At 35.2% G+C, this 23,977-nt stretch overlaps 1 protein-coding gene across 10 annotated transcripts in view; it reads left to right on the forward strand.

Annotated features, from left to right (window-relative positions):
* PACRG (parkin coregulated) overlaps positions 1-23,977 on the forward strand; it is a 254,702-nt gene that overhangs the window by 100,781 nt on the left and 129,944 nt on the right. For all 10 annotated transcript variants that reach the window (XR_004417349.2, XR_004417350.2, XM_033054739.2 and 7 more), the window contains exons 4-5: positions 11,298-11,469; positions 23,495-23,644. Coding sequence is in view for 8 of the 10 variants with exons in the window: in XM_033054739.2 (XP_032910630.1) it covers positions 11,298-11,469; positions 23,495-23,644 (322 nt within the window). In the remaining 2 variants the exon portion in view is untranslated. The remainder of the gene's footprint in view (positions 1-11,297; positions 11,470-23,494; positions 23,645-23,977) is intronic.

A 23,977-nucleotide genomic window follows, 5' to 3' on the forward strand; every position in this document is an offset into this window, starting at 1 on the left:
TAGAGAATGTACAGGAATGGTTACATTAATAAGGTTTCCCTAAACTCTACAGCCCCATTAACCAACAGAACATACACAGGAATTTAGACCTGAGAATCTGACTGTTAATTGGGCATAAAACCATATCAACCATAAATCAACTGGGCAAAGTAGTTTAGTGTAGGACTTACGCACAAAAAATGTAAAGCAAACCAAATAGAGCAACTTATTTTACCTGCATTAGCTTCCCTTCTGCCCCTCTTATGCATTTATATTCCATATGACCTGGAAACCAAGTATTTTTTAAACTCGTAATCTTTCCTTTATATTTGACAATGGTTTTAGTCCATTTAACTTGTATGTTCAACTTACTGACATATATGCTATTGAACAGTTAATAAATATAGCTATGAGCAATAGAGCATTGGGGAGAAAAATGCACATGTATAGGCATAATTTCTCAAGTTTTTTGTTCCCATTTATTCTTTTAGCCAGTGGCAAAACAGTACAGCATACCTTCTGAATTTAGAAACTCTCTTAAACCTAAAACTCTTATTAATGTCTATCAAAAAGCATCTTATGAAGTAAACTTACAAGCATACATACCTAGGTCACATTCAATACCATAACTTAGACGCACATACAACATGATGTGTTGACCTCCTCAGTGTGTTTTTTTTAAGGACAGTTTGCAAATCCAGTGACCTGATCTTGTTTCATCTAGTGAAAAACTGTTGTTATAAAAATCTGTTCATTTAAAATGCAGACTGCAACACACAGAAAGGCACTGTTCATTTTTCACTGACAAATTGAATAGAAAAGACAAAAACCTGGGCAATGATCTTGTGAAATATACTCTGACTTATGGTGCTATGTGATAGTGCATTTTGTATAATGTAATTCATGAGGCTTGCAGAGATGTTAGAGCATTGTGCTAGCAACCATTTTGCTGTTATTTATTTTGCTTTATTGAACTGATAGTTATTTTATAAAAGTTCAGTTTACTTTCCACAAATTTGTCTTTGGTTTACACTTTTTATTACCTTCAAAGAAAATAAAAAATCAACCAGAACTATCATTGCCATATTCTACAGTTGCTATTTATCTGAGCTTCTGTGGTAGTTTGTCCTTGCCCATAATTTTCAGAAGAGTTTCATCTAGCCTGAATAAAAGTTCTTGAGTCAGTATTCTGGATGGTTAGAATTTAAAGCATTGCTGTGGCAGATGAGTACCATACTAAATAATATTAGTGAGCATGATGCTCTTTTTTTTTTTTTTTTTTTTTTTAAAGGGAAGAGGTCTAATTTTGATATAAAACCATAAAATTTATCTGATTTCTTAATTATTTCTTTTTTTGAAAGGAGTTCATTAGGAACATTTTTTTAAGTTTGCTGTGCAAATTCCAAAATTTTTTAATATATATATATTCAGAATATTATTGTCTTATCTTCAATTGATGTGTATTAGTGGTAGGATTTTATATTGGCAACCATGGTCATAATATCTGCAGTATGTTCAGATATCAGATGCATGCATTTTAGAAGGAGAATTTTGCAAATTTCTGTGAAGACTGTAGATATACCTCCAAAGTAGATCCACAAAATGTGAGAAGGATTCTGGGATCTTGGGAAAATAATTTGATTTTTTTTCTTTGTTGTTTCCAGAATTAAAGATAGATTTTAAAATAGAAAAATGCACTAATGCAATGCTTTAATATTTCTTTTTAAAATTTACCTAGACTCTCAGAAATATGCACTCTGTAAACAAGAAATGAAAAACCTCTAAAACTGCACATTTTTGACAGGACATGGATTTTCAAGATAAATTTAGCATTGAAACAAAAGAAATACATAAAAAGTGTTATACCAAAAAGACCCATCCTCTGATATTTAAAGCAGGATTGCTAGTCATGGTTCTAATTATAAAATTTACCAATTTCTTCAGTTGCGAAGTCAGAAAACACATTTTGCTGTAAGAAATTTCACTTGAACTTGGGAAAATGATCATTGGGTTTACCCATACTACAGAAACTTTTAAATTTTTTTAATTTAAAGAACAATTTTATCTGTTGCTTTTCTAACCCAACAAAATAAAGCCTTTGAGTATTGTAGTCCATTTTAATGTTTTTAATTTTACCAGAACTACTCCATTCTTCTGGGGATTTACTCTGTCTTGGTGAAATGAAAACAGATTGGAAAAAACTTTCCTTGAAAGAGCAGATAGATGCTTAATAAAAAAATCAGAACTACATCAGGAAGGAGTTCTAAATTCAATGTCTTAAGTCATTTGGGCCGCTTGAAGTCCTATATTTGTATACCTAAGTAGATTTTTTTATGGGTATTGAGAAATTTAGGAAGATCTTTTTAATTACTTGATTGCTATGAGTCTACTCAGTTATCATAACACTAACATTATATCCAATACGTGAAGAATTACCATAACTTGATAAATTATCACAGATAAATGAATATACCAGAAAGAAGCAAATGAATAATTACAATATTTAAGTTTCTGTTGAATTTTTTTACAGCATGTTATATTAAAAAAAAAATCAGCCAAGGTCATATGGATGTATTGACTGAAAGTCATCTGAAGACTTCTTTCCAACTGTTAAACACCATTTTCAATCATACCATCAATGTAACAGTTATTCAGGTGTCTCATTTCATAGACACGCATGTCAGATTCCACAAGCCACTCTAATGTCCTCCCAAAGCAGGGAGGTTTTTTTAGCTCCCTGAAAGTAATACTGCCTATTCAACTCAACTTCATTAATAGTCTTGATTGATGCATCTGTGCCTAAAATTGTCCTCATATATGCCTTGATATATTTAATACAATATTAAAAAGTTATGCAAGGCAACTTCTATTGCATTATTTTTTCAAATGTATTTCTGCTCTTCATTCCATCTCAGTTGAGTAGGTCATGCCAACATTCACATGTATCCTAGAGGGTTGCTCATATCACAGTATGATCTTGAGCATTGACGTAGCACTGTTCAAGTACGTAGACAGCACAGCCCCTGCTGTGATTCTGTCTAGTGCTTATTTGCCTAGATAATGCTCATCCATGATTCAGGGTAAGCAGCTCCCAAGACTATTTACAGTACATAATTTAAAGTCAACTACCCTGTCATGTACAAAGAATCAAAGAATTTAGCTGTACAGAAATTATCTCTTCCATACTACTGAACATTGGGCTCAGAGAGTGACTCACACCCTGTTTTGGTTTTAAGCATAGATACAGTTCATGCAAATGTCTGTTAGTAGTGTTGTTGCTTACGAGTTCTGAAAATTATGTGCCAGTTTTGAATTTTGACTTCCTTGAAATAACATGTATTTTCATAAGGGGAGGATTTTAACTTTTCTATGGTAATACAGATGGTTTGTTCCAAATTCTGACCTTGACATTTTCAGTAATATCCTGCCTGTTTTGTTTCATTGTTTACTCTTGAAATAGAGATCACCTTCACAGTGTTTGGTGTTAGCCAGCAGATGGTGCAGTATTCCCTTCCATTTCTGCGTTCTCTCAATATCTGGAATTCGTTCATGTAGTATTTGATTCACCTATCTGCAATTTACCTTTGGGGACATTTCAGTGTTGCTAGCACATTGTCTCAGGTGTTTTATTTCACCAGGTTATGACTGAAAAATATGAAGTAACTTTAGAGCCAACTCCCAGGACTCTTGGAAGCCATGGAACAAAGGATTTCTGGTGGTTGATCTCATCTCCTCAAGGCAGTCATCTGCTGCAAAACTGCTCTTGGTCCATGCTCTTTCTTAAGCACACTTAGAGGCAGTGAGAACATTTTGGTTTTCCTCTTACTAGCCCTAAAGTTGATGAAGAATGACATATTGTGGTCCTGCTTTTTCCAACTTGTTTCAGGAAGATTTGACTGCGTAACTTCTCTGTTAGTAAGATGCAATAGTTCCTGGCCTAGGTATGCAGCATTCATGGCAGTTGTCCCTGTGTTATAGTTTCTTTCTCGATTCTGGATGGTTATGTGGAAATGTTCAGGCATTGCTCTTTGTTGGGGAGGAGTGTAATTTCCATGCATGAGATTAAATGTCAAGATTCAGAAGCTAATAAGAACTGTATCGTAAAATGCTCTTAGTATAGAAAAATCTATATTCTAATTTGGTTTTGTCACATATCTTAGGTTTTTAATTGTGTGTGAAAATAAAAATGATAATGTTTAATTATATGTTTATAAGTTTCCACAATTTCCAACACCATAAAACTGCCAAGTTTTCATTATGTTTGTATGTCAAACATGACAAAAATTGAATGGATGGACAATTCTAGTTGGGCATTGCATTGTAGAAGGGTTTGTGGTATTTTATGCTATAGTTTAATAATTGAAACAAAATCTTTAGAGAGTTGTATTTTACTTTTCTCACTGACAATTTTTATATGTGCTTTTGTCCCAGAGTTCTTCATCTCCAACTTTTGTGCTTTGTGTTATTTTTTATTAAAACCAAATAATTCCAAGTTAATTTGACCAACAGTTATGCATGAAAAATGGACAAAGAGAAAGAAAAAGAACATAAAAAAATAAACTCTGTAATTTGGCCACTAGTTTCACTAATGGGGTACAATCACTTGACACTCTCCTGATTTACCTTCACAATTCTTTAAAAATAACAGGAGGTGTTAGGCTTCATAGGATTAAAATGGTAGCAAACCTTCTTTGAGCAAAAGAATATTTATTTCCAGAAAGACAATTTTAAATTAGTTCTTCACTGATGTACTGCATTGTATGTGTTTTGTGGGGATGAACAAACTGATTCATTCTTCTTCTGATGATGTTTAAAATGAAATTCATACTGCATTAAGTAAATAAATGAAGATCAGTATATCTTCCTCAGAAGGTAGTGGGAGAGTCTTGCAACTATCTCCATGTAGTCCTTCTGTCTTCAAACTCAGCCTTGGAGAGTGGGGTCCACTAAGCTTCCTCCCCTTGCCTGGGACAGTCTTAGCATCTTTGCTTTTCCTTTCTGAGAAGAGTTGTCCACTGGTGTCTGGTAAAGTATCTGCAGAGCTGAACATTTCTTCTTTGCAATGATAATCCTCTGTGTGTTCTGTAGTAAAGAACTGGAGCTTGTCCTCTGCTTCTTGCTGGTTCCTAATCTGGGGGCAGTCCTTAGATAATGCAGCTGAGGGTGAAACAATCTACCACCAGGCTGTAGACCCCAGTGGAGTCACTAATTCCCTTTCACATCTCAGAGTAGGTGCATATAATGCATATAATATCACATGACTTTAAAATATGCAATTTATCTTTGTATATCATGTAATACTCATATTAGGCAATTGCGAACATGAGAGATTAACAAAATGCAGAGAAATAATGCTTCTTTCTCTTAATCTAAAACTTTACATTACCGTGCTTGTGACACTCAGAAAACATTAATAAATTGCATAAAAAAAGAAGGAGGACAACTGAGTGTCTGAAAATGTGTCAGCAAGCCTTTGAAGAGCAAGAAGGATGTAACTAGATAATCACACATTCTGAAGTAGCAGAAGTACCTCTGTCTGCCACTGAGGTTATTGCGTGGTCTATTGTCTGCTTCACACGAACAATTCTCAGGTACATTCCACATTTGTCAGAGTCATGTTTTCAGAACCCTTTGCTCAGGGTGCTTCGTCTTCTATTTATAATACTTCCCATCAATTAGAAGGAAGGAGTCCTTGAAGTGTAATCTACAACTATTTACTGTACTGAAAGAATAATATATATTACAGGCATTTTTAGAAATCAGTTGACTCAGATAATCTAATGTGATCAGAACCCAAATAAATAAGAACAAGTTAGCACTTAATTTCCTTTTCAGTTTGGTGTATTCCTATATATCAGTTTGTCCCTGTCATTTCCAATGAGGAATCAATGAGATTTTATTGGGGCAAGTTGGTGATAGTGGCAGGTGAGGTCTCACGACTGCCTTGTGTAGTAGCCTTAATTCTTTCCTATCTGTGCTAGAAATAGCTCTTACATTTTAAATAATATTTAGCCTTTTCATAGCTACAACATATTGGTAGCTCATAATGATTAATTAGCTGGCTCAATTCTATTTCCTGTCACACTATTTCTGTGTCACACTGATGAACTCCTATACTGTAGCAGAAGTCCTTGCTGTTAATCTGTCATTTCAATATTGCATATCATACTTTAAGGCCTGTATCACATAATCCAAGGATCCTGTTTTTTTCCTGGGTGATACACTGACCTTCCTCTATATTTGGCAAGGCTTACCTGCTCTGTATTATCAGAGAAGTCTATATTTTTAAAATTTAAATCTGGGCAGCTCAATTAAAAAGATTTATGAAAATGCAGGATTAAAATTTGCTCCTCACAGAAATGTGCTAGATTATCTTCTGGATGGCATGGTTTACAGACTTAGAGACTCACATTTCTTTAATAAAAATCAATTCTTAAGTTGCATTCATAGGAAGAGATTTCAGACTGGTTTTTTTCTCTCTCTCTAGCTGGAAAAGATTTTACACAAATTTGTATCTTTCTTCTCATTGCCTCCATTTCTGAGCCAGTCATTGATCCTCTAGTTATTAGGGAATGATATGACCTTCATGTTGACTATTAATTCTCCTTACCTCAATAATCCCAGTAAGATTAGATTGTCACTTTCAGCTGTGGCAACTGAAAAGAAAATATTTTGGTTATCATATCATGATAGTTTCAGCTGGAGTAGAGTGAATTAATTTCACAGTGGCTGGTGTGGAGCTGTATTTTGTATTTGTGCTGAATGCAGAGTTGATAATGTTAAGATGTTTTTGTTATTGCTGAGCAGGGCTTACACAGACCCAAGGCCTTCTCTGCTTTTCCTATGGCCTCACTGGTGAGGAAGTGGGGAGTGAATGGGAGCTTGGGTAGGGACACAGCCAGGACAGGTGACCCAAACTGACCCAAAGGATATCCCAGACCATGTGGCATCATGCTCAGTACATAAATTGGGGAGAAGAAGGAGGAAGGGGAGGACATTAGGAGTCCAAGACTAACTAACTAACTAACTAACTAACTAACATGTAGGCAGTAGAAAATCCAGTCAGTTCAAAATTATTATGTATAAACATTTCTGTATTTTTAAGGTTTTAGATTTTGAGTTTTATTTTTACATGAGGAGTTATTTCAAAGCTAAATTCAGATAGCCAGTATAGTAACACTCCAATGACATTTCTTATTATTGTTTCTCTTAATTTATCTGTAGGAGGCAAATATTTTCTTCTGTTATTTAACTTCTAGTGGGAAGTTAAATATCTACAGAATATGTTAAAGAGGCTCTAAATGCAGTTTGACTGAGTTGAATGATTTCTATTAGGTCACTTGCCATTATCTGTTTCTCCTCAAGTCTGATAATCTTCCACTTGTTTTAAGATAAGTATTTTAGCATTTCATTGCAGAATGGAAAATATAGGCACAACTGGTTTTTGTTGTTGTTTTGATAAGACACAGGTAATAACTTAGACTAAACCTCTTTCAATAGAAAATCTTTGTAGTATGACCCCACTCGAAGGTGAAATACAGCAGGCTAAAAAGAGAATATTTTTTTGCTAGAAAACTTGTAGGGACTAAATGCAACAGCGGAATTGTGTTTTGAACCATAAGCAAAATTACGTATTGAAAAGTCTATCTAAGCAAGTCTGGGAAATACTAGTGAACATTACTCACTCCATAGTGAAGATTAAAATAAATTTGATGCCATTATGCATCAAATATATTAAAAGCAAGAAATAAAAAGCTATGAAATGCACAGGCTTCATCTTCTCTGTTTGTACAAGATGCTGGAAGAAAAAAAAGAAAGGTTGAAAAGTCTTGGAAGAAGTGGAAAGGAAATTTAAGACTGAGACTGCTATAAATTGTTTCATTTCATTAATCTAAAAAACAGAAATTAAAGTAAATCTTAAGAGAAACTATTATTTTACCAAAGAATCCTTACAAAATCTTTACAAGCCTTAAAAAAACTACTGTTTGTCCTTATCAACCTAACAATTCTGGAGTTTCTTTACTTAATTTTAATGCTTTAGACAAAGACATTAAATGAGTACATACACAATTAGATATAATGTTTCTGGGAGATCAAATCCAATTTTTGGGTAATCAGATCAAAGACACAGTATTATGTAATCAGTTGTGTGAAATGAGATGGAAAATTGAATTATGTGGCTTAAACACTACTTTCTAAAACTTGGTTTTGTCTTATAGTTTACTAGATTATTTTAAATAAAATTCTTTAAGTAAGATCGATGATACCATTATTGTCAAAGTTCTTCTATACCTTAAGTTCTCTCAAATAGTTTGTTTTCTTCATCTCTCAGGCAAATTAGCCACAAATCTTATTTTTCTATTGTCAATCGAGGATCTTTATCTGATTTTTCTTTGTCTCAGCAGACCTGCCACTCAGTATGGGCTGCTTCAGAGGAACAGGTTCTCTCCTGGACAAATTGACTGTGATACTCAGATTAGTTTCATTCCATCTTGTACATTGTTTTTTTTGTAACGGTAAAGCAGTACTAATTAACTGTGTATTGTTTTTCACCTAGAGAGGTTTTAGAACATATAAGGAGCTTGGAAGTTTCATGAAACAGAAGATTTTACTCATTCTATGGTTGCTTTTGTTATTCAATCATATATTAATTTTTATAAGGGCCTATTTACTGAAAATTCTGAGGCTATGTCTGCGAAATTTACAAATCACTAGTACAGAAGTTCATAATAATTATTGTGAGATTTCTTCTAAAAATCCATAGCTACAGCATTACTGTCAGACGTGGACAAGTTTTGCCAAGAATTTGAGCATTAATCAGCATTTTTTGTGAGTGGATATAAAAAACAAAAGGATTTTGTAGGCGTAAACAGAAAAAAAAATCACATTTTTCTCTGAATGGCTGCACTTTTAAAAGCTAAATAGTAAACACGGAATGAAAGGGTTTCACACCATAGAATGTAAGACAAAATATTTCTGGCTTCCATATTGTGGGAGTTATTATAAAGAAAAAAAAAGCTAAGAAAAAATTTTCTGTGTGCTTGGACAGCTGACATTTCAAGAAATAAGTTAGAAATCAAAGTCATTTTCAGAGCCATGATAGTTGCTAATCACTTAGAGATTGGGAACTAATTGAGGAGTGCATGCAAATACTTTATAGTCTGCATCTTGTCATATGTCTATTTTGTAAAAGATTTCTCTTAATAAATCTTTTGTGCTGTGTGTAGAAATTTGAGTGGTTTTTAAATCCTGAAATCATATTTACCTAAAAGTTGATATATCATTCCTTTATATACGTAATGTGCAACCATAGTACAGAGCTGATAGATAAGCATAATATCTTTTATTGACCAGTAATTATTGCTGAAAAACATTGACAATCTTCTAAAGACAGAAGTTTTCTTCATATCTGAATCAGAAAAAGCACATTTACAGCACAAAAAAAAAAAAAGAACTGGAAAAAATTGCATAGAGTATCAGAAATACCAATTCTTTGAGAAGAAATATAACTGGCAGTTACAGTTAGGGGAGGTATTAATGAAGAGTGGGAGAAAAGAAATGAGACATATGTGTGTTTGGAGCAAAATAGATGCAAATTCTGATTCAGTAACCTAATGTGGATGTGTTTCAAGGATCTTTTTCACTGTGAAAATACTTAGTAATTTTGGAAGAGTTGTCAAATACCCATGTAAGGAATTTTAAACCCCATCTCAATAAGACAGTGTGGTAAGGTGTTTTGCCTAGTGAAACACCTCCCATTAAAAAAAAAAAAAGACATTGCCAATTGTATCTCTTTATCATCTGAAGCTTTTGACAGACACAAGCTGCAGTTACAGGTTTTAGTTTTCACTTTCTGAAACTAAAACATTCAATAAAAAATTATAGATTACAAATTAAACATTAAAAAGAAATATTAAAGGAAATTTTATTGTCCTATTGACAGAGAACATGAAAAAATTGTTAGTATGTCATTGGCACTATGTCTGCCACTACTGAGATGCTCACAGCAAATGCATAATACTTACTTTCAAGTATTGGTTCCAGTTAATTTTGATTTACATGGATTGAAGATTGAAGTCATGAAAGATTGAAGTCAGTAGCTAAGGTGTTCAAGGCCAGAACTGAGATCTTCTCAGAGTGAAGCGAGGAGAAAAATGAACCTTGGCCTCAGAGTGCTACTTCCTGACTGTAGGATTTACCCTAGAGTTGTAAAGTTCAGTTCTTGGCTACTTTAGTTCAGACTTCAACAGTTCAAGTGAGACCGTGATTTCTGTTCTGAAATCAATGGGTTGGGTTTGTTTTTCGGTTTTGTTTTGTTTTGTTGTTTGTTTGTTTAGCCTGAAAAATTCTATTTAGAGTATTTGTAGCTTCAGTTTAGCCTATGTGACAAAGCTTGTTAGGTGTGAAGAATCTTACTGGGATACTACCAAATCTCACTGGAAAAATCGGGTAGCAGCTAAGCAGTGTTTTCAAGATGGAAGTACATTCTTAAAGAGATGGATTGGTCTCCAAGTGATTTGGAGAATTATATTATTTTCAGAGAAAATGCATTGCTGTTGAGTCACCTCTCAGCTATATTCAGAGCTTTGACAGACCATAAACAAACTTCTGATTCTTCATGGCTAGCCTGAGTGTCTGTGGTAGATTCCTAATGGGTAAAAGAAGGAAATGGGAAGAAAACTAAAGTGCAAAATCCCTCCACGGCTTGTTAAGATTACTTGGTATTTTAGGATTGGAAGGAAATTCCTATTAAAAATAGGTACCTAATTTCTTTACCTTTTCTTCACAGTAGAGAACCATGGAATTTTTTTTATAATTCTGCTCTTGAAATTAATAGGAAATAAACTATGTCTATATTCAACAAATAAGGGAATTATGTACAAATATTGATATTTGTGCAGTTCTGGATATTTGTTGCTTACAGGATTCTTTCTCTTATTTGTGGAGTATCCAAGTGAAGATGTAATATCAAATTTTTTAAGAGGCAGAGTATTGTTCTTAAAATTACTAGTTTGAATCCTGTTGGTAACTTGCAAAGTGTGTAAGCAAGAATATAAGAACCTGGTACTGACTTATCAAAAAGGGAAAATATATGGAAGTATATCAATTTTTATTCTCTTCTTTAGAAATAATATTTCTATATTTTAATATCTTGTCATAAACCGTATTTGGGATTCAATATATTCTGCAATGATAAAAATTTAATTTTTATTTACTAAATGTGTCTGTGTAGGTGGCATGTTTTATCTGTTGGCCTGATCGCATTGTATTAGTACAGAAAAATTGTATTTATCTGTTTATTTATTTTGTGTTTTCAGGTAGAGATTGAAAATCTGGACTATCATTACTTTCTGCCTTTGTTCTTTGATGGGCTTTGTGAAACAGAATTTCCATATGAGTTTTTTGCTCGTCAAGGATGCCATGATATGCTGGAACATGGTGGAAACAAGATTCTTCCTGTTGTTCCTCAGCTCATTATCCCAATAAAAAGTAGGTGAACTTGTGGAGAAAAATCCATAAATTGTATTTATATTATGTAAATTTTTGAAGTTGCTAATTAAGTTGTAAGACGTAACAGCCTGAACATCACATGAAGATTACTGCAAGTGTGAGTAAAGATATAAGGCCAGGAAGATTATCCCTTCACCTGATATGTGCAGTATTTCAGAAGAATAGACCCTCTAGTTAGTGTTTTTCTTATTACAGGGTGGCTCTTGGTCTTTGGAAATGTGAAGTGACATTTTCTTAGCTGATTGTCTATATTTACTGTGTAAATCCTCCACTGTATAGACGAGTTCATCTAAAATGACAGGAAAAATCAACAGATGTAATTATAAAAATATTACTTTTGAAGGTTTTATATAGTCAAACATAGTTTTTATGTAGAAAAATTTTGTTAAAAATAATAAATTTTTTTAACACAAATGTAATACCACTAAACTTCAAGTGCACTACCACTAAAATTTATCTTCTTGAACCATCTAGTTTTTCAGATATATTGTTTTGGCCTTTCCTATTTCTTTAGGTCAGTACCTTGAAGAGATATTATTGTGAACCATCATTCTTCTTTAGTTAGTTATAGTGATTCTTAAATCTGCACACTACACCGATACAAATAGATGCTGATGTTTGTTAAACTTGGCTTCTCTTTTATCCTTAATCATTGATGGTATTATTGCTGTCCTTTGTTCTGTCCATGAGACAGTTCAGCTTTAAATACAATTTTGTGAAAGAGGAAGTGAATACAGTTTGGAGCCTGATAATACTGAAATAATAGTGTGGGAAGGGCCAGAATAGTGGTTTTTAAATTCAATTTTTTCTCAATTTAAGAAGATTGATTATAGATGTCACTATCTCTATCTTACTGTAGAATTTCAAAGGAATATATAATATTCAGAATGTTTACTCTGTGACACTTGAGAAAGGTTATGAAAATAATGTTACCATTTTTTGCTCTAAAAGGGAAACACATAAAGAGAGGGATGATACAATTTCTTCAGAACTGTGTTTCCAACATCACCCAAATACATACATGATACAGTAATATCATTTTTTTTGAAAGCTGAAATAATTTTTTCAGAAAAGACTGCAAGTTTATGCCAGCACCTCCTCAATTAGGGTTTTATAGTCTTTCTGAGACCAGAATCTAGCTTAGATTTAGTTACCTGGAAGCTTTAGGTGTTACAGAGCATTTAGAATTAGACAGATACTGCTAGGTGAGGGTATTTGTATGGGTTTGATATGTAGTCTTAAGTCATAATTTATGGTGCTGGAACACTTTCCAGAATCTGCTTGCTAAATTTAGTTGTTTTTCTACTTAATTTTATTCTAAAGTGCTTATTTTTTTATTTTAAAAATGCTTCTCCAACAGCTTTAATATGTGAAGAGTCTAAGTGTTATCAATGATAAAGGCTTCTTCCTAATTAAAGCCGTATTTATAGTAAAAGAAGACACCATCATCTCCAGGAGTCTGAAAATGTGTACTTTTGAGGGTTTTTAAATTTGCTATAACTGTGTAATACAGCAGGGTAGTCATAGCTATACATTTCTGTGACTCAGCAGCATCCACAATAAACTCAGCTATGTTTTACACAGATTACTGTCCCTAAAGTGTCCCCCTGGGTGAGTTATTTCTGATTAACCAGTCGTCTTCTAGACCACTACCATATTTTTACTGTGAAAGAGTGAATCAGTTGATTGTTAGGCAAGGTAATATGTATGATTGAGGGGGAAAGACTAAAAGAGAGACAGAAAAACAACTCTACACATAGAATGCTTTTAAAAGCAGTTTTCTCTTCTGTGTGGTCATCAAAGGAATATATTATTAAACACCTAAACGTTCTCTAAAAACATTTTAAATTAAATATTAGAATTCTGCATTATATTTTAAAGACATAAGAAATCATATAATTAGGAACATAATTAAGACATTTTTCTTCCACCCATCCATGCTTAAAGTTCACACATTTGAACACTATATCACTAAAATGAAAATAATATTATTTAATCCATCTGTGGGTTATTGTAAGCCCAAATCCTTTCAATTTTTTTCTGGTTAAACATGCAGTGACTGAAACAAGACAGACAATTGAAATTAACAGGCCTGGATTCTCTTCTAAAATACCTGAAATATAATTAAAATAATAAAGAAGAATGATCTTTAGTTGAAAAATAATTCCTTGGTTTTGTTTGTCACACTGGAAGGAACTTTTTTTACTGGAAATTCAAAGGCAGAAAAAATCCCTTAGGTTGGAGGTATTAATTTCTCAGAGAGAAAAGTGTTCAAAATATACTTTGATTTCTCAAAATATAAATTCAGAGTATATTGCATCTTGCACTGGAAAAACATTATAAAATAGTTTATAAATATAGTCATTGCATGACATAAAACTCAGAAGAAACAAATTACCTGTATATGTCAAACTTGTAAGGAATTCAACTAAAAATAAATAAAACACAAAATCAGAAAATGGTATTACTTAAGATACAGGGCTTTTTGCTCTCTTTCACAGAAGATATAGGCAAACCCATCGGTTGAGTTATTTCAACTTCAGCAAAGATATATAAATTGAGATATATGGCAAATAGCAAGGTACTTTGCAGCAGTATCATGAAAGTCCTTGCTAGGAAGAACCATATTGTTATTTTCATATTACAGATAGGTAAAAAAGCAGAAGGAGGCTAATTTTGCCACACATCACAGATTGCATCGGTGGCCGAGAGCTGAACAGAACCCAGGCACAGCTCCCTGGGGTGTCAAGAAAAGGTGTCTGTAGGTGACATTAGAGTTCCCTTATTTTTAGGAAACAGAGGAGTCTATCTAGCCTTCAATGTTTTTCTCTGTGTCATTATAGGAATGTAAAATTCCTTTTGATGCACATTTTTGGGGAACATAATTACTTTTACCCATAACAAATAGATCAGAAAAGCCCTAAGTTCTTTTGCTTGCTTTCATTACTCTTCTGCAACTCTCAGATACCTGACTTCAGGGTTCCCTGATGTTCTCTGCAGACATGTGCAGACATAAACACTGAGGGAGCCAGAAGTTTCTACACCTTTGTCTATCATTTCTATTAGTAACATCAGGGGCATGCAGCACAATGTGTGAAAGCACCTCCTCTCCTTTCAGAGGCAGCAAGCATGCTACCATTCACATTTGTTTTGCTGACAATATAGTTGTAGGAGTTTTCAACCCCTGCACACATCAAGTCGCCAATTGTTCCAGCTCCCACACTGTGACTTTTGCTAATGCAATTGTTTGTGGAACAACTTGGTGATACTCTCATATAGATACGGAAAAAAAAAAAAAAAAAAGGCCAAAGAATCCTACTCTAAAATAAATCTAAAATATTTTAGTATTTTTAATATTTTTTGAGTGACATTACTTTTAAAGTCAGATCATTTCAATGGTTTAGTTTATAAATGCACTGCCACGAATGAAGGAACAGTACACCATAGTGCAGACATTGGAATGAATGGGTAGAAATGATCAATAGGAAGATCTTCATATAGCTTTGCTAATGAAGATAATAATGTGAAATTACTCACTTAACTATCTTGGATCAACCACTTGCCAGAATCTTTTCTGTTCTGTGTTGTGAATCATAAAACAGATATGTAGACAATCTGAATTCAGGCCTAAAAGCCAGAAAAGCTCACATCTTTGCACTTGCAACTTAGAAGGAAGTATTTTTTCTACACAGTTCCAGTCAGTGGACCTATTCTTCTGGCTGAGTGCGAAAAGAATAATCTCCATGTTAAGGAACACTGAAGTTTTCCTTTTTGGGGCTTTTGCCATGCTATTAAACATAACTTCTGTTACTATAAATCAAGGATAACTTAAACTTTTTAAAAAAAATGTTTCATTAAGGAAACGTATTTTGGTGAGTCAGATGTAGAGAAATGAATAGATCATTCCTTCCTCAGTATCAGCTACAGAGTCCTTTTTCATGTTTTATAAATTTCCAAATTAAACTGATTTCTGTTTTCTTATAGTTCACATTCTGTTTGCACCTGAGTTCTGTTCTCTTATTGTTCATTCTATTTGCATGTAAAATGTTGTCTTAGACTACAGAGTAGTTAATGCCCATTTAATGTCAAATCAGTGTCAATTTTACGTTTAGATATGTAACATTGAATGTGTTGCTAGCAGTTGTTCTAAGCACAGTTATATTTCTCAGGTATCTTTCTCTATATTTAGGAGTATTTAATGACTTAAATACTTCCTTTCACAAAGTGCTGCAATATTTTTATGGAATAAATATGTTTTTCTGGTTTATTGTAATTTTCTTTCTGCAAATCGTGCAAGTTGATTTCTATCACCTACAGAAAGTAAGCTAAAACTAATGTAATTGTAATTTTCCTCCTAGCAGACTGTTGCTCTTGAGAACCTGTTATTAAGATCACTGACTGAAAGATAAAAGTAAACAAGCATACTTTTATAGACTTAAAATGCTTTTAAAGAAAGCAAAGGTCTCTTCATTTTTTTTTTTAATTGTCCTGATACTCCCCTGCAGGTTTCATCAACCAGTACAAGTAGTTGCAATCAGGTTTATGTTAGATTCTTCTGCTCAAAACTGGTCATTTCAGATATTTTCAAATAGTGTAGAAAGTAGATCCTTTATTTCTCCACTTTACTCTTGTCTGTGGGGAGAAACTGTGTTTCTCATTTAATAAAGATAAATCTCATCCATGTTTGGAAAGTGAAATCTGCAATTAACATCTCTGACTTTTAAAGTTGGAGGTAGAGTTTTTCTTTCCTGAATTTATACATGTATTAATATTTAGCATTTATTAGTAATGAATTTCGTCTTCAATTTTATCACCTAGTTGTTCTGTACTGTAAAGTCATTTTACAGTTCTTCAGAGTCAGTTCTTGTATTTGGCATCTGGAATAACTTGATATCAGAAATCTTTGTTATCATCAGTAAAAACTCTTCCAAATCACCTAGGGATCTAGTGAAAAACATGAACTTCAGCACAGGTTCCTGCAAGGCCCTGTTAGTGATACTCATCCTCTACAATCATGTATTGTTGCCCTCAGTTTCTATCTCTAAGTTATTATTATTTCTGTGTAAGCCATGACAGTTCAGCCATGGGACCTTATCAAATACCTTTTGAAAGACTTAGAAGACTGTATTATCAGGTTTTTCTTGTCCACATTCTTCTTCAACTATCTAGAGCACATTTAGAATGCTATATTAAGTTTTGCAGTACAGATGCCAGTGCTACTTTGATTCTGCAGGTCTTTTTTTTAAATGGTATCACATTTCATTGATAACAGACCTGTTTTCATCAGGAGGGTGGGAATTTGGTGTGATTTTAGTATCTTAGTGCAGAGGAAGGAATGTGCATCCAGGAATGGATAAGAACTGTAGACTGGCATAGTTAATGAGCAGGTTTTGGGGACTCTCTTCTAAGTGTTCTTTATACTATACAATTAAACTGGGTCCACAAATGTTAATCGAATTCTAGCTTTATAGGAGCTAATCTAGTGAAATGCTGCAATTAGAAGCACAACTAAAGCTGAAAAAAGCCAACTTTCTCTTCCATGTTCTGCTAGATCATGTTTCTTGCAAGCATCAGTGTTTCACTTATGGATCTTAGCCTTTTCTGTGCCTTAGACTTTGGCTTTACTAGAAAATGTCTTTGATGACAAAATTGGCATAAGGTTTTCATGCCTTACCTTCTATTTCTCCTTCCCATCATTTCACTGTAACACTAATTAACACTGTAACACTGTAATCACTCTTTCAGTTGTACAAAGAATTTTTTTTAAATTCTGTATTGTTATTTGGTTTAGGTTCTTACTAGACTTCTATAAAGTACAGAACACGAGGTTCTCATTCTGGTTTTTATTCACTCTTGACTGAAATGCTGTGTTTTGTAACAGCCTTCATTACTGTTCTGTAAGTTTAGCATAATACTATTATATAAGTACATGTAGTTAAGTATTATGACTTTGAAGATTTTGGACAAAATTTTGTAAGAGATGTATCACTTTAATCAATTGCATTTTGAGAACACTTCATGCTAGAACTTCTTTAAGCCTGACTCTCTGAATTTAAAAGAAGCCCTCAATCAGCAAGATTAAGTAGATCACAACAGTCAAGCATTTCTATCCTGAGTGCTTGTTACCTCACAGGACACCTACAGTAAATTCACGAATACAAGCCGCACTGAGTATAAGCCGCATCTCTGGGTGTTGGCAAACCCGCGTGCAACAAAGTTGCCAAATACTAACAGAACCGCGGCAGGGCGGGGTTTACTGGCTCAACTAAGGCTGTGCAGGCTCGGCCCGCTAGGGGCTGCTGACGGGGCCAGGTGGCCCAGCTCGGTGGTACCGCTCAGGGCTGGCCGCCACCTCTGGGTTCGCTCGCCCCGGCCCCGCTCCCACCGCGGCGCTGGCCGGGCACGGAGAGCGCGCCCCGCTCCCGCCGTGGCGCCGGCCAGGCACGGAGAGCGCGCCCTGCTCACGCCGCGGCGCCGGCCGGGCATGGAGCACCCCCTGCTCCCACCACGGCGGTGGAGGGCGGGGGCAGAGCCCCCCCCCTCCTCCTCCCCGAGCCGCGGCAATGGCGGTGCGCGCCCCCCCCCCCCGTCTCTCCCCCGGGCTGCAGCAGAGGAGGGGAGAGCTCCCCGTGCTGCCTGCAGGGAGCCAGGGCAACAGAGTAACACTTTGTAACAATCGCGAAATGCCTGCTTTTACTGGCAGGTGCTTGGCTCGGCACTCTGGCTGACACGTCTGGGGTTGTAAATGTCAGAAAATTATTCACAGATTAGCCGCCCCCGAGTATTAGCCGCACTTCCGGGTTTCCACCAAAATTTTTGTCAAATTGCTGCGGCTTGTATTCGTGAAATTACTGTACTCTATGTGTCTTCTTCTGCTTCAGACAAGGAATTTTCTGAAACCGTTGCCTCATTTACCAATTGAGTGAGAGGTATGAATGCAAAATAAACTGTTTTTAATGTTTGGTTGTGAGATCTAAATAGAAAATGGAAAATGTTGGTGAACTTCTAAGCATAGATTCTCAGGTTTATTTGAAAGATAAGTTGAAGATAATTAAATTATCAACATAACTTTTAATATAATGATCAAAATTTAAAGTTAGTATTTAGAGAAGTGACAGAAGCTTAGGGAAACTGATTTGATTCTGTAAAGCTCAGGATATCAATGTACTATCTGGAAGAGAATGTTCATATTGGATCTCTTCTGTGGAACTACATTGTGTCATGAAAAAGATCCACTGTGTACTGGGAGAAATGCTGTCATGTTTCCTAGTTTATAGAATCTATCAATCTCATCTATCAGATAACAACTGTGGCTTCTATTATAGACAATATCTGGAACTGACATAGGATTTTCCAAACTACCACATAAAAAAAAAAAAAAAACAACTTATATAATTTTAGGTCTTTTCTTTGAGATGTTAGAAATGTTACTCAAGAAAAATATTTGAATGTTTTAAAATAATTATTTCTACTGCTTTATATGTAAACATCTAGCTAAACAGATAAGCAAACAAGTGGCATATAACTTAAGGAGAGTTTCTGTTCTTAATGGAAATTAACAAAAGAAACACTAAATTTACTTCAGTTTACAAGAATTGCCAATAAAATTTACCTGAAATTAAAAATATAGTGAATTAACATTCACTGAAGTCAATGAATTAGTATCTTATATTGTCTCATTGCTAACAAGCTTTGATAAAGAGCACTATGGTGTTTTAAATATGCTTTCAAATTTCATAATTATCTCTTACTTTGGCTTTGAATGATAGCAACAGAACAAACTCAGATACTGAGCTTTTAAATCAGATATTAAACTTCTATAATTGTAAAATTTTCTTTTATTTAAGAAAGTTACTTCAGAAAGATGAACTTCAGAAAATACTTGTTTGGAAAACTGTAGTAATACAAAATAATGTATGTTTGAATGAAAAATACTTCATTATATACTTCAATTGAGCTTCAATTTAAGCTGGAGGATTTCTTGGAAAAGGGTATCTTAAATCAGAAGCAAAATCTTCCAGTAGATACCTTTAAAGTAGAAAATATCAAAACTACCAAGCAACAGAATCAATTTATTGGGTTGCAGTGTTTTCCTACCTAAGAGAATTTTACAGTAGTCTAAAATGATGAGAAATATGTACTGATGAGGGAGGAAAGTCCTCTCAAAAGCCTTTAGGGAGCAGAAAGGTGCCTTTAACTGAGAAGCAAACCAGTTGTGCATTTTGCTGTTATTGTGAAGATCCATGTCTTACAGCGGACTCCTAGGCCAAGAGGCAACAGCCTAGAATGTTTTCTAAATTTGAATACTTTGGATATTATGCATCTTTCCTGCATTTGGGCTTCATTGTAGCTGTAGTGTACCAAGATTAGTAATGGTCTGTTTTGCTCTTGTGTAAGGATACTGGTACTATCTTCAATTTCTGTTAAACTCTGGATACCACTGATATTTTTCAGTGTATTGGAATGTACTTTTTTCATATACTGCATTAATATTTTCTTCCTTTATTCGTGTGGGAGAATGGTCTGTAGTGATTGTAGTACACAGAAAATAATTACTAGATTTTTAAAAGATAGACAGATATTTGAAAGTGGTATATCTTTGGGGCAGGGACTGTCTCTAATTGAATGTTTATAAATTGCCTAATATAATTAAGCTAGGAGCTGGTTGATGGCTATGCATGGCACAGTTCAAATATTTAAGAATAATAACAACACTTTTGTAGTCATAATGATCTTTCTTTTGATATTTTCAAGTGTTTTCCTAACACACACTGCTGATTTCTGCAATTTGAAGGGATTCAGGCTCAAATTCTCAGTCTGTTTGATTCTACCATATCCATCTGCAGCCATACCTCTGCAGACTGCAGTGTGTGCCCTACTTTCATACCAGTACCAGGCAGCAGTGACCACAGCTGTGGGAGGTGTACTTAGGCAGACGAACTCCACAACTTAATGACAGAGCGCTCCAGGAGGAGGTGGGTAGGTTGAGGTGTACTGAGGAGAGCAAGAGAGAGAGAGAAGAGAGAGAGAGACTACTGAAATTTTGCCCTGTCTTCTCTGAGAAGACACAGGCAGACACACAGGTACCCTGTCCTTTCTCCACCTGGGAAAACAGAATGACTCAAGGGATAGCAGGAAATGATGCTAAGTTCTTTTGCTGGCACAAGTACATCTCCTCTGGGACTGCCCCAGCTTCCAGGTACCCTAATACAATAGGTACAAGACTCTGCAAGTGATACCAAACAGCAACAAACATAATAGTTCATCTAGAATGAAGATATCACAAAGGTTAAGTTGACCTGTGCCCTGCATGAAAACTACTTCCATAAAAAAAGAATCAACAAGTCATTTTAGTAGGAGGGTCCCATCAGCAGCTAAGAGAAGGCTCAATATACACACTGGACCCACTTGTTGGGAAAGTCTGATGCCTCCCTGGGGTCTTCAGAGGTTAAAGATGTGAAAAGAAAGCTTCCTCATCTCAGATGGACTTCAGTTTATTATGCATTATTTACTTTTTAGGCATGCAGTGATAAAGTCCAAACAAGATGTCTGAGGATAACCGAGATGTGAAGGCTATGGGACAGCTGGTTAAAGGGATCAGGAGTGGAAGTAATTCTCTCCTCTACCCTTCCAGTTGCAGGGAATGATGAGGAAAGAAATAGCAAGACCAGCAGATTTGGCTCTGAGGCTGGTGCCACTGGCAGGATTTGGAGTTTTTTGATCATGGATTGGTTTAAATGACATGAGGCTTACAAGTACCTGTGTCAGAAGGGGAAAAGGATCTTGGCACAGGAGTTAGCAGAGTTCATTGAAAGAGCTTTAAATTAGATTTGAAGGGGAAAAGGGATCAAACAGGACTTATTAGAGATAAGCCTGGGTGCAGCGTGCCACTCTTGGAGGGGCAGTGCCAGTGAAGTCCTTCAGTCTTATATTTCGGTAGAGGTAGGGGATGGAGATCCAGGTGAGTGATGTGGTGGCTGGAGACCATCTTGGGCACAGTGTCCATGTAATGATAGACTTTTCAATTATCAAAGAAGTAAGGAGACAGGTTAGCAGAACTTCTGCCTTGGACTTAGAGAGTGAAGACTTTGGCCTATTCAGGAGCATGTTTGACAGAGATCTTGGGAGGCAGTCCTGAAGGGCAGTGGGGTCCAGGTTGGCTGGATGTTCTTCAAGGGAGAAAATCTTAAAGATTCAGGAGCAAACTGTCCCCGTGCGCTGAAAGATGAGCCAGCAGATGGGCCTGACTGAACAGAGAAACTTTTCTGGAATTCAGGAGATAAAAAAGAGTTTATGACCATTGGAAGATAGGGCAGGCAACTCAGGAAGACTAGAAAGTTGTCATAAGGTTATGTAGGAAGAAAATTAGAAGTCCCAAAGCCCAATTAAAACTTTATCTGGCTATCGTCATAAAATATAATAAAAAATGTTTCTATAACTATATTAGAAGCAAAAGGAGGGCTAAGGAAAATCTATAATCTTTTGCCGGTTGTAGGAGTGTAATGACAAAGGATGAGGAAAGGGCTGAGGGAGCTAATGCATTCTGTCCCTCCATCCTTAGCTGTAGGACCAGTTATTCTCAGAATACCCTGAATACCCCTGAGCTAGAGATAGGGAAGGGGAGCAGAATGAAGCCACCATAATCCAAGGAGAAATAGTCAGTACCTGCTGTTCCACTTGGACAGAGACAAGTGTATAGCATCAGGAATCCATCCAAAAGTTCTTCATAGGAGTATTTGGAGAGCTATTTTCATTTACATGACATACTCTGCATGCCTAGAAATAAGGTTTCTCATAGTCTAGGGCAGCTTCTACAGTCCAGAAGTACTATTCCTGGGAGTGGGTACAATTTGTTAAAAAATTAAAAAGCAGTGGTTTCTGTCAATGATTAATTTTTATATATTTTAATTAATTGTGTGTGCATTAATAATTAGTTGTATTAATTTGTAATAATTCATAAAATTGAATATAAATATTCATTTATGCTTGTATACCTGACACAACAATTGTACTGAAATTACCAGTGTTAGTGATAATTTCCCTATTAGTTCAATTAGCTATTATTTATGTGTATGACAAGTTAGTCAAGTTCCAATAGCTTTTTCAGTTCTGTCCCAGTGCAATGATGCAGAAGTCTATGTAACTGGGCAGAATGCTGAAGTATTAGACCTGTATATAAGACTATACCAAATTTGACAATTTATCCAGATGCATAATTTCAGAAATGCTTTTATAAATAGATGGATTTTGCAAGGAAAAAATATACGCACTTCAAGCATGACTCATTTTTAATTACAAGAGAGAATGCAAAGTACTTGCTTTTAGTAAAATTAAAAGAGATGAAACAAGAGGTTTTTATGAAATGTCTTAGTGTCATGAGATTAGAAGCATGACACTGAAAGCTAAGAGAAACATCTAAGTAGACTAGAAAAAACCCTTTTCTTCCCCTAGAATGTTTTTATTTTGAAAAAACCCTACAAGGTTTGTTTGTGTTTTTTTTTTCTATAAACATTTGCCTCATTGTACTCAGAATAGTAGGAATTGTGAGTTGAATGAATAAAATGATCATGAAATAAATGAGTACAAACATACAAACACCAATTGTTGCACTAGAATGCATCTGTTGTTAACCTTTGCAGGTTGTCTTGCAGTTGTATAGTTCCATTGGCCCCAAGTGGTACTTACTGAACATTTATTTTTCATTTGTTTGGACCACACCAGTATTATACAGGCAGCATGAGGGAATAATGAGCTGCATTCTTAGGGTTACTGAAGAGTCAGCAGAAATTGTGGGAACAAATAACAATCAGACAAGGCAGTGTTTTATAACATCAGGATGGCAATCCATCTTTGGGATCTTTCTAAGCTGGGCTAATAAAGGCCCACTTACAATTCCCAACAGAGTATAGTTTAATTAAATTTGTCCATTAGGGGACTCCTCCCCCTCCCTCTACATTTTAGAAATTAATTCTGCTTTCTGCCTGTTGTTCTTTTTGCATCACAGATGCACTGAACCTTCGTAACCGACAGATCCTCTGCACCACACTGAAAATCATCCAGCACCTGGTGGTGTCAGCTGAAATGGTGGGGGAGGCCTTGGTGCCCTATTATCGGCAAATTCTCCCAGTCCTAAGCATCTTTAAGCACATGAATGGTGAGTTATCCTAACAGACACTGTGTCTTTCAACTCCTAAGGCAAAAGAGGCTTGAGGCAGGGTTAATTAACAATGTAGTTAAGATTTATTACTGTATATAAACTCAAATCCATTTGGAGCTCTAAATAATGTAAACTCCCCCTCTTACTATTCCCTAAGGATGCACTGAAATTAACAATTTCATTTATTACTCCTTGCACGTACAGTTTATTTAACACAGTACAGAAGCAGTGAAGCAGTTCTATAATCTTCCAATAATTAAATTGTAAAGTTTGTAACAGTCTTTTGAATACATTAATAAATTGCAAAGGTTTTTTCCTCCCTCCAACACA

This window comes from Catharus ustulatus, chromosome 3, assembly GCF_009819885.2.
Source record: "Catharus ustulatus isolate bCatUst1 chromosome 3, bCatUst1.pri.v2, whole genome shotgun sequence".
Taxonomy (NCBI): Eukaryota; Metazoa; Chordata; class Aves; order Passeriformes; family Turdidae; genus Catharus; species Catharus ustulatus.